Source organism: Megalobrama amblycephala, linkage group LG10 (assembly GCF_018812025.1).
Source record: "Megalobrama amblycephala isolate DHTTF-2021 linkage group LG10, ASM1881202v1, whole genome shotgun sequence".
Lineage (NCBI taxonomy): Eukaryota > Metazoa > Chordata > Actinopteri > Cypriniformes > Xenocyprididae > Megalobrama > Megalobrama amblycephala.
Window position 1 is genome coordinate 11,527,743 of NC_063053.1, and position 16,458 is coordinate 11,544,200.

The 16,458-nt window shown below is 37.1% G+C and overlaps 1 protein-coding gene across 2 annotated transcripts; it reads right to left on the minus strand.

Annotated features, from left to right (window-relative positions):
• Positions 1-2,217: 2,217 nt before the first annotated feature.
• Positions 2,218-16,061, minus strand: desi2 (desumoylating isopeptidase 2). 2 transcript variants are annotated; one of them, XM_048204579.1, is made up of 5 exons: positions 15,495-16,061; positions 4,983-5,055; positions 3,550-3,643; positions 3,295-3,436; positions 2,218-3,201 (listed from the first exon to the last, which is right to left on the minus strand). In XM_048204579.1, the coding sequence occupies exons 1-5, from the start codon at positions 15,531-15,533 to the stop codon at positions 2,959-2,961; spliced, it is 591 nt and encodes a 196-aa protein (XP_048060536.1). In that variant the 5' UTR covers positions 15,534-16,061; the 3' UTR covers positions 2,218-2,958. The 2 variants fall into 2 exon arrangements, with proteins under 2 accessions (XP_048060536.1, XP_048060537.1); XM_048204580.1 differs by lacking the exon at positions 15,495-16,061 and adding an exon at positions 14,202-14,257.
• Between the last annotated feature and the right edge of the window lie 397 nt (positions 16,062-16,458).

Below are 16,458 nucleotides of genomic sequence, written 5' to 3' on the forward strand. Positions count from 1 at the left end.
TAACTCGAGTTCTACATCGCTCATTTGAAAAATATTTGGCTTGACACAAAGGGTGAAATCAAATAATGCTTTGACACAGATGTGTGCTACTGTATGCCCTTTAGCTGTACTATGTAAAATATTGATGATATACAGTAATGTAGTGCACTGTAATAACTATTCAGATATTTAAAGGACAGTTTACCCCCAAAGAGTTTTTTTTTGAAATCCACATGATGTTTAGTAGAAAATCCAAGCTGCTCCTTTTCATACAGAAAAGCTCTCACAAAAGCTATCATATAGCTCCAGATGACTTAGAATATAGTGCATGGGTTGTATGGACCACTTTCATGGTGCTTGTCAGTTTTGTAGACTAGTAAACCTTTCACTTTCATTCTATGGAGAAGATCAGACACTCTGATTGACATCTCTTTTTATGTTTGAAAAGAGAGAATCATATGGATCTAAAATAACATGAGAGTTAGTATATAATGACAGAAGCGTTTGTATATAATGAATAATGACAGAATTTAAATTTCAAGGTGAATTATCCCTTTTAAAGGTGCCCTAGAGTTAAATATTGAATTTATATTGGCATAGTTGAATAACAAGAGTTCAGTACATGGAAAAGACATACACTGAGTTTCAAACTCCATTGTTTCCTCCTTCTTATATAAATCTCATTTGTTTAAAAGACCTCCGAAGAACAGGCGAATCTCAACATAACACCGACTGTTACGTAACAGTCAGGATCATTAATATGTGTGCCCCCAATATTTGCATATGCCAGCCCATGTTCAAGGCATTAGACAAGGGCAGGACGTCTGGATGTGCACAGCTGAATCATCAGACTAGGTAAGCAAGCAAGGACAATAGCGAAAAATGGCAGATGGAGCAATAATAACTGACATGATCCATGTTAACATGATATTTTTAGTGATATTTATGAATTGTCTTTCTAAATGTTTCGTTAGCATGTTGCTAATGTACTGTTAAACGTGGTTAAAGTTACCATAGTTTATTACTGTATTCACGGAGACAAGAGAGCCGTCGCTATTTTCATTTTTAAACACTTGCAGTCTGTATAATGCATAAACACAACTTCATTCTTTATAAATCTCTCCAACAGTGTGTAATGCTAGCTTTAGCCACGCAGCATAGCCTCAAACTCATTCAGAATCAAATGTAATACATCCAAATAAATACTATACTTACATGCTCCGATGTATGCAAGCAGCATGCGTGACGAACATCTTGTAAAGATTCATTTTGAGGGTTATATTAGCTGTGTAAACTGTATTTATGCTGTTCAAGTCAAGCGCGAGCTCCGGGGGAGCACGAGAATTAAAGGGGCTGCAACCTATATATCAGTGCATAGTTAATGATGCCCCAAAATAGGCAGTTAAAAAATGAATTAAAAAAAATCTATGGGGTATTTTGAGCTGAAACTTCACACACATTCAGGGGACACCTTAGACTTATATTACATCTTTTAAAAAGAAGTTCTAGGGCACCTTTAAAGTCACAATATGTAATTTTTCGCCACTAGAGGTCACTTACTCAAAACAATGGTGTAGCTTGATGACGCCTTGATTTCGCGGAATCATGGGAGGTGTTGTTTTCATGTCTACAGCCGGTGGAAAAGAATCCGACGGGACTCGGGCAGAAATCATATTCATGGATGAGCTAATGTATTAAATATTTATTAACATTACTGTATGAAGCAGGGTGTGGCTGAAAACCATCGGAGCAGAACGAGGCCACTGGAACGATTGTTAATGAGACACATGGCTCGAGAGCAGTGGAGCTTTTATTATGCCACAGACGAGCGCTTCCACTTCTTCCGGTCAAGCATATGTGGGGTAACGCAGCGCTGTTTTATCACATTAGATACATTTGTGTTTCGAAAGTTGTTATAATGCTACTCTGTGCGTTCGCTCGGCGGCTGCTATGAGACACTTGTTGCACACTGCAGTAAGCTAGATTGATATTAGGCATGGTAAAACATGGTACTTGCGGTAATTCAAGAAAACAAGATTTAAACAATAAGACTTACTGTGTTGAGCTATATAACATGATTAGTTTTCTGTCGATTAATGTATCCAAACAGTTGCTCACCTGTCTAATAAAACACATATTTGTGTTTTGGATATTTTAATCCAAAAATCTTATATATTCTGCCTTTAACAACACTCTTATATGTTACCATTGAGTTGTCAGAATGAATTCTTGTTCAAGAACTTGTATACTTTCTTTAATATTCATAAAATGGAATACAAATGTTGTCTCAAGTACATAGAAGACTCTAAAAACTAAAAAGGTGTAAAACATCTGAGGAAGGTCTCGTAGGATAAGAAGTCTGCCACTAAAATCAGACCAAACAGGTAGAGAAAGAGTGCAGAGCTCTCTGAGCACATAACAGTAAAAATCTTCAGGCACAGTCACCATAGTGTGGGATGTGTGTCATTACAAAAGTGTGGAGATTTGGCTTTTGTAATCCGCACACAAAAACACAATCATACACGGATTGAAACACAAGAAATCTGTAAACAAATGTTCTCCATAAAAAAGGTCTCTGACTAGGCGCTTTCTTTTGGAATAAGGGGAAAAAGGCTAGTGAGCATCTCCAGCGTAAGAAAAGCATAAAAAAAAAAAAAAATAGAAAACAAAAAACGTGATTGAACAGAGCCATTGTATTCAAGTCCTGAGTTTTTAAAACAAAACATAAAAGGCCAAAAAAATGAATTCAAAACACTGATGAACCCATGGAAAGTTTTACAGTAAACAAGATTGATAGTTTCCAGGCCCGTAACGGTCACTTTAGCGTACTGAAATAAATCAGTGAACACAGAAGGTGGGTTTCATCTAGTCCGCTGGTGAATTGCTAGTCTCTCAGGAGAAGGGGCGAGGGGTCTATTGGCAGCAGAAGCTGTGGTCCAGCTCTAACCAGAGGTGGCCTGTCAGTCAAGGCAGCGGGGTTCATCGGCGCGGTTGGTGTCGGGTAGGTCTGGGAGCGGGTGCCACAGCACAGGAAGGCGTTGAGGCAGAGGCCGCAGCATCCTCTGCTTCCTCCAGCTCACCCTGGAGCTCCTGACTAACACTGGACTGCAGTGCTGCCGGCGTCAACCACTCCTTTGGCAGGCAGCTCTGAAGGAAGGGCACACAAGAGCTGAAGTAGGCCAGTCGATTCACCCATCGTGGGATTTCTCGACCACAGAGGATCTGAAGCAGACGTGAGGAGGATATGGTGAGATTTTTGGCTCTTTATGGCAACATGGACCCACTAGATTAATGTATTCACTTCCTTCGGCTTACCTCTGATAGTGCTGAGGAAAAGTGATTGCAGTTCTTGTGCATGAGGTGGTAGGCGTTCCCCTTATATTCCTTCCCCATTTCCTCCACAATTCTCTCCACATCCTCTTCTGTGAAGTCTGTGCTCCCTAAAACAATGGCCTCTCTGAGAAAGCAAGTAGAAATTGAAGAGGGTGTGAGAGATGCCGAAAGAGGAAATAGGTTTTTACAGACATATCTTTCAGTCTGATCGCAATGGTGATAAATATTCTGACTCACTTGAATTTGAATGTCTCTCCGAGCTCTGTGGCGTCACCAGGTGTTATCTCAAATATACCTGAAAAAGGATAAGGATGTCCTCCATAGGCAAACTCTACAAAACAAGAGAAAGTATGAGTTAGGTGTGTGCAGTATGACTATGAGAATGATTAAAATGTCTCCACGACCTGCCTTTACAGAGAGATCGTTAGTATTGTGCTACAGTGCATATTTTATAATTTGCATGCATTTTAAAGCCTTGTCAGTTTAAACTTTTTCACACACACTGTTCTAATATTTGGTTTTCAGAGCACACACACGAAGTGTGCAAACAGGAAGCCACAGCACATGAGTTCTTTTTCTCTGTCTTATTATGCTTAAACTGTCAAATACATACAAGGTTACGTCAAAAATATACAAGGTTCACATAAACACAGTCGGTTATATCTTAAGTGAATGTAACCTGTTTGAGATTACATTAGATCCGTACATTTGGTCTTAAAGTGACAGCAGCCTAATAAACCTGCTGCTGTCTGTGTCATTAATGTTAATCAAACAGCAAAGAAAAGAAAAAAATCACTTGACTCTTGATTGAAGAAATTTTGTAGCTTTAATAAAAATCCGTATGTAAGAAGAATCAGTGGGTATTTAATTCACACAGTGAAGACAGTGTTTTATTTTTATATTTGATTATTAAATTTCTTACTTGAATGCTGCTATAAAATAGACCAGCTGTTCCTGAAAATTTTTAAGCACTGTTTATCTTTCTTACACTGTATTTTTCGTTGTACTTATTTTTAATAATAAAAAAAGGTACATAAGTTTGACTGTACTACTCAGTAACTTGCAAAACTTTCATTTTTATATTTTCGGTTTTGATTTTAATTTTAGTTTGAGTTTTAATTTTTTTTTTTTCAGTTTTAATAATTTTAGTATTCTACTTTATTTCAATGAGTTGCCTAGGAAACATTTTTAAATTTCATTCAGTTTAAGATTTCACAATCTAATATTTATATTTTATTTTATATTCAATTTCAATAGTAACAGTTTTACATACACATTGAAATGGAGATGCTTGCTATGTTAATATGCTATAGGTCCAGATATTTATCTGTCAGTCTATTTGGGGTTAAAGGTGAATAGCAAATAGCACACCTTAGTTTGTGTCCTTATTTTGAAGCATACCCTGGAAGGCTCTTATTAGTCGATTTGATCACACAGAAAACATTCAAGAATGCCAGTGCAAACTCTCTAGAACTTAAACTGGAAGCCTTTGGAGGCAGAAACCACAGAAAATGTCAAGGTCTTTTCCTGTTGCATCAACAGATCATCTATGATGTGAGGTTTAGTCATGTTTAAACACCCCCTTCTTTCTTTGTAAAGTCATGCAAGTTAAACACTGGATTTCTGAGTAGCCTGACTCATTTGTGTCTGAGTCATAACGCAAGCCTTACCTCTGCCATAGATCTCAATTCCTGAGTGAAATACTCCGATTCCCAGAGAGGTAGTGAACTCATTGATCCAGTACTATAAGGAAACATAACAAGTCTGAGTGACGTACTGTCAAATGGTAAAAGTGTTTCAAGGACAACTGGGATGATTTAGTGGTTAAATCTGAAAAGGATGTTAATAATGTGTCTTTATATACTCAATAGATTCTCATTTTCCATAATAAACCATTCTTACAGTACTACCATACTCTTAAGGGCAACTAAAAGCATTATTAAACCAAAATATTGAATAAACACACAAGGGATGGGGATGTGTAGAACTGAATGAGTGTTAAAATTCTGTGGAAATCTGTTGATCTTTTTGAAACGCTGTGGGTGGCTCAAATATTTGAAGTGTATCTTCAAGAGCTAGCTATAAACATTATCAAAATATATTCAAAATATTCAATAAACACAAAGGGTGGGGGATGTGTAGAACAGTGAATGAGCATTAAAATGCGGTGGAATTCTGTTGATCTTTTTGAAATGCTGTGGGTGGCTCAAATATTTGAAGTGTACATTCAAGAGCTAGCTATAAACATTATCAAAATATATCCAAAATATTCAATAAACACAAGGGGCGGGGGATGTGTAGAACTGAATGAGTGTTCAAATTCCGTGGAAATCTGTTGATCTTTTTGAAACGCTGTGGGTGGCTCAAATATTTGAAGTGTACCTTCAAGAGCTAGCTATAAACATTATCAAAATATATTCAAAATGTTCAATAAACACAAGGGGCGGGGGATGTGTAGAACAGTGAATGAGCATTAAAATGTGGTGGAATTCTGTTGATCTTTTTGAAATGCTGTGGGTGGCTCAAATATTTGAAGTGTACCTTCAAGAGCTAACTATAAACATTATCAAAATATATTCAAAATATTCAATAAACACAAGGGGTGGGGGATGTGTAGAACTCAGTGAATAAGCATTAAAATTCTGTAGAATTCTGTTGATCTTTTTGAAATAATCTGTTGTGAATTGCTGTGCAACCATTAAAGTATGCTGATCAGTGTTGCCAAGCCACTGTTGCGTTGGTTGAAGCAATGCCAAATAACATTATTTTTAGCCCCTGGAATGCGGATTTGACCTAGTATTGAGTAGCAATTGGTCAGGTTTTGTTGTGAAAATCTGGCAACCCCTGATGCTAACATATGGGTGTGTACAAGTGACTGAGTGCTTGAAAAACCTTTGTATTCACACCCAAACCTATCTCATGTCAGTGAACCTGCTGGTTTGTAGATGACCAACGCTTTACAGCATTGAGTGTATATTTGTAATACATCCAGGATTCAGGATTTTGGCAAGTAAAATTATGTTTTGTTGAAACAATTTAAAATAAAAAAACAAGTATAAAGTGATGAGAGAAATTAAGTAACTAGACAGTTCTCCAACTCCTCCTCATTCAGGGCTGTGAAATAAGACACTTATCCCTTTGGCCTCAATTACTTCAAAGCTTATTATACATATCCTTCATCACAAAACTGGGGATTAGTCTCTCTGTGATCAGCAACTGGCTTCTAAGTGTGATTTTCAGCGAGAGTACTCTCATGCCAATAGAGCTGCGATTAGAAAATAAAATCTACAAGCTCCGACCTGAACTATGTGGGAGAGCTCACACTTATAAGTTTCTATGGGAACAGCTGTTAGGGGACTTTTCGTTTCAATAAAAGACCTCATAGTCATGCTAGAACCTGGGTTCATGACACCAATGTTTCAGGGAACATGCATACATGGATATCATGGCTACTTAGCATTTATAATGAATTAGCCTCAAAATTATAAACTACACATTAGAAATCACAGGCTACTAGTCTGCACGGACAAATTTCCCATCTCTAGCTAAATGGCTATAAATCTCCTTCATGGTTTATAGGCTTAATACAGCTTGTAAAGTGATTCCCATCCAAATTACGATTACTTGAACTTAAAAAAAAAAAAAAACTGGGAAGGCTCAAATTTCTAGTCTTAATCTTTATGTGAGAACATAAACTCAAAATAGCCCAACATGAGTGAAGAGTCCTAAGGAAAGTATACATTTCCATGACCCTGTTTTCAGGGGTCAATGAGACACATGAGACAGAGTAAATCTTTAAATGGAGGCTATTCACGTTACTTAGTGATCAATGACACTACGTCAATATTTGTAATCAATTTTTATAGTCTCCTTTCAGCCCACATTGCATTTGTACATTTGGGGTCAAATTAATGTTATAATTTATTATGAAAAATAGGCCTTTCACAACACAAAGTGACTATTTTAATTGCAAAATAAAGTGGTTTGCATTCATATATATAGACAAATCCGGCGAAACACGGAAGTAGAGAGATCATGGACGTTTTTTGGACGGAAGTGGAAACCGGGAGGAGCGACGCGTGACAAACAAACTTTAAACAGTGAATATTTCATCTATCGGTGATTGTGATACTGAAGGAAAAGAGTAGGATTTGTGAGTATTGTAGAGAACTTGTGGGAATATCGACCGACGGCCTGTATAGGTCCGGAACGATATTGTCAGAAGATTCTTGACAATCTCATATAAAATGACGGGAAGAGGGATGGAAATTGATAGTGATAGTATTGAAGAAAGTGAGGAAGATGGTCGAAGGGAAAGTGAGTGGATTGAAATGAAGAAGGATAGGAAGGAAAAAGGCCGGAAAAGAAGAAAAGAAGATACTTCCAGCATAGGAGAGTCAGAGAATGAGGGAAGAGAACCCAGAAAAGTAGGAGAGGAGTCATTGAATATAGTAGTTAGATTTGAGAATGAAGGAGGTGTTAAAAAGATGGATCCGATTAAACTGACAAATATCATAAGAGGACAGGTTGGGGAAGTCAAATATGCAAGAGTATTAGGAGATGGGAATCTGCTAATAGGATGTAATACAGAAGTGCAAATAGACAAAGCAAAGAAAATGGCAAACATTGGGAAAATCAAAATCGTTAAGGTAGTGAGAGTTGGTGAGAAAAGAAGCAGTGGTAGTAAAGGAGTGATTTATGGAGTTCCTCTAAATGTTAAGATAAAGGATTTAGAAGAGCATGTGAAAACAACAAATAACAGGGTGCTGAGCGCAAAAAGAATGGTTAGAGGTGTAGAGAAAAAAGAAACTGAGACTATCCTTATTGAATTTGAGGAAAAAGTGCTTCCAAAAGAGGTGTATTTTGGTTTTCTAAAATACAGTGTAAGGGAATACTATCCAAAACCCACAAGATGTTATAATTGCCAAGAATTTGGACATGTAGCAAAGGTATGTAAGGGAAAAAGGAAGTGTGCTAGATGCGGGGGGGACCATGATTATGGAAAATGTGGAGAGGGAGTAAGACCAAAATGTTGCAGTTGTGGAGGAAGCCATAGTGTTGCATACTGGGGATGTGAAGTATATAAAAAAGAAGTGGAGGTGCATCAAATTAAAGTAAGAGAAAAAGTACCATATGCTGATGCTGTAAAGTTGGCAGGACAGGAAAAACAAGGAAAGGGGGGAAGTATTGAAGAGCAAGCAGTGATGAAAGAAAGGCAAGATAAGAAGGCATGGATGGAAAAGAAGAAATTAGTGACGTTTATAGCAGGGGTGATAAATGCAACATTTGAAATCAAATCAAAAACAGAGAGGATTCAGATTATTGTTAAAGCAGCTGAGCATCATTTCAATATGATAGGGTTAAAATGGGAAGAGGTAAATGAGGAATTGAGAATGCAGGCCAGTCAAGAGACGGTATGTGGTGGTTGTTAATTGTGTTAATACTACAGTGGAATGCGAGAAGCTTGATTGCAAATGGACAGGATTTTAAAAAGTTTGTACTAAGTAGAAAGGAAAGACCAGATATATTATGTGTTCAGGAGACCTGGCTAAAGCCAAGATTAGACTTTATATTGTACGGTTATGTTGCAGTGAGGCGGGATAGGGAAGAGGGTGGTGGAGGAGGATGTGTTACCTTTATAAAACAGGGAATATCATATAGAATAATAGAGGTTGGAAGAGAACAGGAGTATGTTGTAGTGAAAGTATGGATAAAGAAAAAAGAAATAGTAATTGTTAATTTTTATAATCCATGCAAGAGGTTAGATCTTAAAAATCTAGAGGAAATAGTAAGTCAGAATAAGGGTAATGTTGTATGGTGTGGTGATTTTAATGGGCACAATACGTTATGGGGTAGTGAAAGAACAGATAATAATGGTCAGATTATAGAGGAGTTATTAGATGAGATGAATCTAGTATGTCTAAATGATGGCAGTAGTACAAGAGTGGATGTTCGGTCGGGAAAAGAGTCAGTCCTTGACCTCACGTTAGTGTCAAGCAGTATGGCAGTGAAATGTAATTGGACAGTACATCAAGAAGGAACTGTTGGAAGTGATCATTATCCAATCTGGTGCAAGATAAATATGGAAGTTCAACCGGAAAAAGTCAAAATGAACGCAAAATGGAAGTTTGAAAAGGCAAATTGGAAGAAATTTCAGGAAATAAGTAATGTATACTTTAGTCAGATAGATAGTGAAGATGATATAATAAAATTAGATGGGAAAATTAAGCAGGGGATAAAATTGGCCGCAATTGAGTCTATCCCTAGGAGTAGTGAAAATGGAAAGAGGAAAGTAATGCCTTGGTGGGATGATAGATGCAAGGAAGCAGTAAGGAACAGGAATAGGGCGTTTAAATTATTAAAAAGATTTCATAATTTTGAGTATCTAATTAGGTACAAGAAAGCACAAGCAGTTGTGAGGCGGATAATAAGAAGGGCAAAAAGAGAATTTTGGGAGGAGTATTGCAATACAATTGGCAATGAAACGCCAATAAGAGAAGTATGGAAGATGATAAAAAGAATGGGAGGAGACAGGAAAGAATGGAATTATCCGGTGTTGGTTGAGGGAAATGAGACAGCGGTAACAAATAAAGAGAAAGTGGAGTTATTGGCAAGAGCTTTTGCAAAGATAAATAGCTCTAATAATTTGTCTGAAGAAGGAAGGAAAGGTAGGGAAAAAACAAAATTGGAATATATGAGTGTGTTATGTAGGAAAGATAATTATGATGAAGTGATGGATGCTCCATTTAGCATGGGAGAGTTAAAGAAAGCTCTGGAGAAAGCTAGAAATACTGCTCCTGGTAAAGATGAAGTATGCTATTGCATGATAAATCAATTAAGTGAAGAAAGTCTTGAGAAATTATTAATACTATATAATAAAATATGGGAAGAAGGCAGTATACCAGGAAGTTGGAAAGAAGCAACAATTATACCAATAAGAAAGCCAGGAAAGGATGATAGTAGACCAGGAAATTATAGACCTATAGCTTTGACATCACATGTTTGTAAAATAATGGAGCGTATGATAAATGAGAGATTAATGCATTTTTTGGAAAGTAGAAATATTATAACTGCAAATCAAAGTGGATTTAGAAAAGGAAGAGGTACGATGGACCCAATAATATGTCTAGAGGATGAAGTGAGGAAAGCCCAAATAAATAAAGAAACAGTTGTAGCAGTATTCTTTGACGTTGAAAAGGCATATGACATGCTGTGGAAAGAGGGTCTTTTAATCAAAATGCATCTAATGGGTATTGGAGGGAAAACGTTTAACTGGATTCTGGATTTCCTTGATAGAAGAATGATTCAAGTGAAGATAGGTGTAGAGGTATCTAAGCAGTATGTAGTAGAGAATGGAACACCTCAAGGAAGTGTTCTGAGTCCTACGCTGTTTTCCATTATGATAAATGACATTTTTTCAAGTATACCAGTAGACATGGGTAGGTCATTATTTGCTGATGATGGGGTGTTATGGAAAAGAGGAAGAAATATTGAGTATTTAGTGAGGAAAGTACAAGAGGGAATAAATCAAGTGGAAGGTTGGGGTGTAAAATGGGGTTTTAAATTTTCAATCGATAAGACTAAAGTTATGTTTTTTACAAAGAAAAAGGATGGAGGGAATCAGCTGAAGTTGTATGGAAATTGTTTAGAAAGTGTTGAATGCTTTCGGTTCCTTGGAGTTTATTTTGACAAAAAATTAACATGGAAACAACATATAAAGTATACAGTCGATATGTGCAGAAAAGTAATAAATGTTATGAGATGTCTTTCAGGTTTAAAATGGGGAGCTAATTTTACAGCTTTGAAATATATTTATATAGCAATGATAAGATCAAGGATAGATTATGGCTGCACTGTATATAGATCAGCAGCAAAGTCTATGTTAGCAAAATTAGATGTAGTGCAAGCTAGAGCTCTAAGAATTTGTTTAGGGGCAGTTAGAACAACACCAGTATGTGCAATGCAGGTGGAAGCAGGGGAAATGCCTTTGGGGCTACGCAGACTTCAGTTAACAGCCAACTATTGGATTAATATTAAAGGGCATGGAGAATATCATCCAGTGAAAAAGGTCTTGCAGTTAAGTTGGGAGAAGGAGAAAGTATATAGAGAAAGCTTTGGTTGGACAGGACACCAAATAGCAAAAGATGTAGGAATATATAATAGAGAATTTGAGGAAACTGTAATATGGCCAATTAAACCAGTTTGGGTTTTAGAGTGTACAGAGGTAGATTTAGAAGCTATTAAAGGCCAGGCAATGTGATAGGACATCTGATATAGTAGAAGAATACCATAGATACGTGGAGTATAAATATAAGAACTGTATTCAGATCTTTACAGATGGATCTAAAGAAGCAAATACCACTGGTTTAGGAGTTAGTGTGCCAAAGTGTAAAGTGGATTTTTGTAAAAGAACATCTGATTTTTTAAGTGTGTGTGCTGTTGAATTAGTTGCTATTTTAGTAGCCATAGAATGGATTGTAGAAAGTGGCGCCAACAAGTTTTTAGTATGTAGTGACTCTGTATCTGCTCTTTCGAGCATTAAATCAGGCACAGCTAGAAACCATAAAGGATTGATCTATGATATTTTATTTATTTTTACAACAGCAGTTAGGCAGGGGAAGAGTATTGTTTTTATGTGGGTTCCGGCTCATTCAGGTATTGTGGGTAATGAAAGGGCAGATAAGTTGGCAAAAATGGCAACTAAAAAGGAAACTGTTGAAATCAATATTAAGTTATCTAAATCAGAGGGAAAGAGCATAGTGTGGAAAGAAATAATGGACAAGTGGCAGCAACAGTGGCAGAATGAAACAAAAGGGAGACATTTATATTCAATACGAAACAGAGTGGGTGTGTCAAGAGATAAAGGTACGAGTAGGAGAGAACAAGTCATTTTAAGTAGAATAAGAATGGGGCATAGCAATCTTAATGGCACTTTACATATTATGGGAAAGCACCCAACAGGAATGTGCACACATTGTCAGAGGTATGAGACAGTTGAGCATGTTTTAATATCTTGTGGAAGGTTTAATCAAGAGAGGCAAGAAATGATGACCCAGCTACAGAGTTTAGGAAGGGTAGAGGCAAGTGTTAAAGATATATTAGAGTGTGCAGAGAAACAAAAAGGCAGGAAATATTTATTAGATTTTTTAAAAGAAACTGGATTGGAGAAGAGAATATAGTATAAAGGGAATTTAGTACAGTAGGTGGCAGTAATGCAACACACTGGATGCCAGCTGCCGTAAAAACCCAAAGAAGAAGAAGAAGAAGAACACGGAAGTAAAGCAGCGCCGCCATTACTGCGTGCCTTGCTGCTAAGGAAGTAGCAGAAGTAGCGTGTTGGTCCCGTAGGCTGTAGCAGATGTTAGCTATATAGTTTTTTAGTACCTATGCTGTCCAGTGATGCCGGGCAGAGCGTGTTGTGTGGTTGGTTGTTTTAACAACAGCACAAAACTACAAGCCTGGAATAAAACCGTTTGTGTAATCCACGAAGCTTTGTTGCACATTGACTGCCCATGTTTACGGCCATACGGATTGCACAGAGTTCCTGGTCGAGCGGAGGACCAAGATGTGCGTCAAAAGTGGATGAAACACATAACCGAGATGGCTCATCGCATGCCAGATGATTAATAAAATAATCTTGAATACCTATAAGAACATGTATTTTATTGCTACAACTGGTCGTGGCTAAGGCCATCCTTAAAAATATTTTGGTTTGCCCTAACAGCCAAAAAAATAAGGTAGGTCGTAAAAAATGTAAAAAACTTTTTTTTTTATTGCATCACATTAAGTGTATTGTGATTGTCAAAACATTTTAGTAACTAAGCTGAATTTTATTAGGTTTAGTGACATGTTACAATGTTTACATGGTAGGCTACAATTTCTGGTAAGTTACACTTTTTTATTATTTTTATTCAATTATTATTATTATTTAATTATTATTGTGATTTGATTTAATATTGACTCATTTGGATAAATATTAGCTAGGCTACACAAGGTAGGCATTAATTTTTCTCAAGAAAAAAACAACTCACCTAACTTAATGCTGTAAACATACAGAGAGCCCTATCAGCTGGCAGTATTATTTAAAAATAACAATTTAAATATAATGCATTTTTTATTATAATAACAACTTTATTTAATGATATAAGTAAAAATATAATAAAGATGTAATACAGTACACATATCAGCCAAAACAGGTTCTGTGTGAGGGGCTGCTAGCTGACAGCGTTCGGTCATTTCTGAGAGATTTACCTCAGACGAAGGTAAGTGTGAATACATAAATCCATTTTGAAAAACATGTTTACAAGAACATAACATTATACGTCGTTTGGTGTTGTAATATTTTTTAATCTGTATTTCTGGCATGTCACATTTACAAGCACCAAAACGGTATTTATTGTTTGAATTTCGTAATAAAATTGACAGAATCTGAGAGCTAAGATTTTTTTCTATCATAAGTACCCTGCTCTGTCTAGTCTGTCGGTCTCTGTGTCCTCTTTACTTCGCGATTTTTCTGTGCGTGAGAAAATGGATGTGTGGCGTGAGAGCGTGTGAAAAGCGTCAATTGCGTGTGTCTCACATTTTATTGCATTTGTATTAGCTGTTTGAAGAGTAAAAAAAAATCCGTGGGTCTTAACGCAATTACAATCGGCAAGTCGGTCGGACTAAAAGGGGAAAAAATAATTAATTGGGTCGGTCCTAAATTGAAATCGGGTTATGGCAAACAAGAATATTTTTAAGGATGGCCTAATAATTATTTGAAACTTAAGCTTGTGAACATATTAGCAACACAGCTAAGACAGCGTTCGGTTTTATTGTTGTCATCAATTAATACACTTCTTAATTACATTACATTTTTACATTATTACATTATGTTGTCAATAAATTACCTTTATCGGTAAGTTTTGGCCACTGCCTGACATCATCTACCCATGTTCCCTTTCACCAGACATTTTCTTTAATGAGCAGGATGAACTTTAATTGAAATGTCATTAGAGGGCACCGGCAAGTGTCACACCGTCACACTTCGCAGGCACGCAGTAATGGCGGCAGGCAAGATGGCGGCGCCCATAGAGTTCGCGGCGGATTTGTGTATACACACTATATTACATGAGATTGACAGACCGACCAAATTTCCACCAATAATTCCACTGTTTAACATGATTTAAAAAAAGGACTGATGACTTCAACAAAAGCATTTACCATCGATTAACTACCTCGTAGCTCACTGTACTTCTTTAACGGTTTATAATTTATTGTTAAAAATCAATTCCCCCATGGAGTGGAGAAAATGAATGGGATTTTTTACTTCTGGAACCGACTGTTGCACCATTTCCGCTCTCTCTGAAACTCCTCTGGAGCATGGAATATAAAACTTGAAGTGGAGTTCTACTCGAGTGATTACAGAACGCTTTAAGCGAGGATGGTAACTATCTTTCGCTCCGCTCCACTTTTATGCGATATTCCATTCCGGAATTTTGTCTGTCCCGTGCTTGTTGACACGCAAAGCTTGACGCTTTTAAGTTCTTTTTAAACGTTCTGAAACTCAAGTTACTTGATATTAAATAGTCGTTTATTGGACTATAAAAGAAATGTCACTCGTAGTTTTGCTGTAGTGCGGAGTATAGGCTGATATAGAGTCCAAAAGCTCTCTTATTCGCGTGATACTGATTAATTGAGGCGTTTTAGAAAGGAGAGATAACGGTGTTTACCATGATTTCTCGACAACAGCTGTCTCAGATCACACAGGTGGATTCAAGTGACAGTTGAATTAACTGGGTCGCAGCTTTTAGCTAGACTGTCACATCTCAATACATACAATTACAACGAATAAACTTGATGAGCTTTTGCTGCAGAGATATGGTTAGACTTAAATGTTGTTAAAAGAGGCTGGATCCATTCTGCCAATGGAATCGTACACACATTTCCTAAGGCTATAAAACATTATCTCTTTCTTTTACATTACTAATGGTGCTTTATCGATTTTAAAATGCATGCTGACATGGCTGTGTCTCAAAACCTAGTAAGCTGACTACGCACGAATTCAAACGTGTCCAAAACGCTGCCTAATTAGCAGCACACTTTGTTTTAGGACACAGCTATTGGATGTGTTCAATTAATGGCAATACTACACACCTCTATCCCGGGAGCGAGTTATTTGTATTTGTTTTAAAAGCACCTACCATATCATAAACGTTCAGAATAACCGGCTCGTTTGCCATCACAGGGATCTAGATGTTTTTCTTTCACTTTAGCTGCCGACCAGCTGCTGCTGCTGTTGCTGTCCTCCTTTTTCCTTTTCACTCTATTTCTCAGCACCCGGATTTATTTGTTTCCCTTGTAAGCACCGCTGCTGCGTCCTTATGACCTTTGCTGGTTTATAACAGTTAAGAGACATCTAAGAGCTGGTCCTGAAAGGGGTTTTCATTGATTGAATTTTTAGGCCACTTCTATTTAGTCCAGCTACAGGGAGTAGCGACGCTGCTAGGCTAACTGCCATTTAGCTTCATGACCAGCGGAGGCAAAAATAAACGGCACACAAAAGATAAAAATATCCGTGAAGATTCAGCCATTCAGACGACGAAGTGATATTTACAGTGAACGGAAATGAAAGCAGATGTACTTCAGATAAAAGGAAGACGTTTAGCACCCGCGATATGAGCAGCCTCCCCCGTTTTGTGTGTCTTGTCTTGCGATAGTGCGGGTGAACTGAATGCGCGTGCCTGATGATGATGATGCCCAGCCTCACAGCAGTGCATTACTGCCACTCAGATGCTTTTGTAGAACAAAACACCCTACACACATGGACACTTTATCATTACAGAAATGTATCGCATCGATACGCACCCTAACGATACTAAAACCAAAGATATATCAACTTTTTAACAGAATAATACATTACGTTTTCTTGTGGAACAGAGAAAAAAGAAGTATGTATATATTTTACAAGAAGCATGTAACTATGAGCAGATCTGTATGTTCTTTGTGTTTGGGGAAGGAATGACAATTAACCCTCGAGTGATTATAAAAGTTTATAATTATGCAAATTAAATGGTTATAATAAATAAGCATTCCTGTTTCGAATCCATACAGAAAGCAACTTATAGAAAAACAATTGTAACAACAGAGCTCATTGTGACAATATAA

What these genes read in the sequence shown, in the direction of transcription:
- desi2 (XM_048204579.1), bottom strand. Translation starts at nt 15,533, where the DNA reads ATGGCAAACGAGCCGGTTATTCTGAACGTTTATGATATG. An exon ending in TTCTGAACGTTTATGATATG is followed by an intron (nt 5,056 to 15,494) that starts GTAGGTGCTTTT and finishes GTTTCCTTATAG; the next exon opens with TACTGGATCAATGAGTTCAC. An exon ending in AATTGAGATCTATGGCAGAG is followed by an intron (nt 3,644 to 4,982) that starts GTAAGGCTTGCG and finishes CTTGTTTTGTAG; the next exon opens with AGTTTGCCTATGGAGGACAT.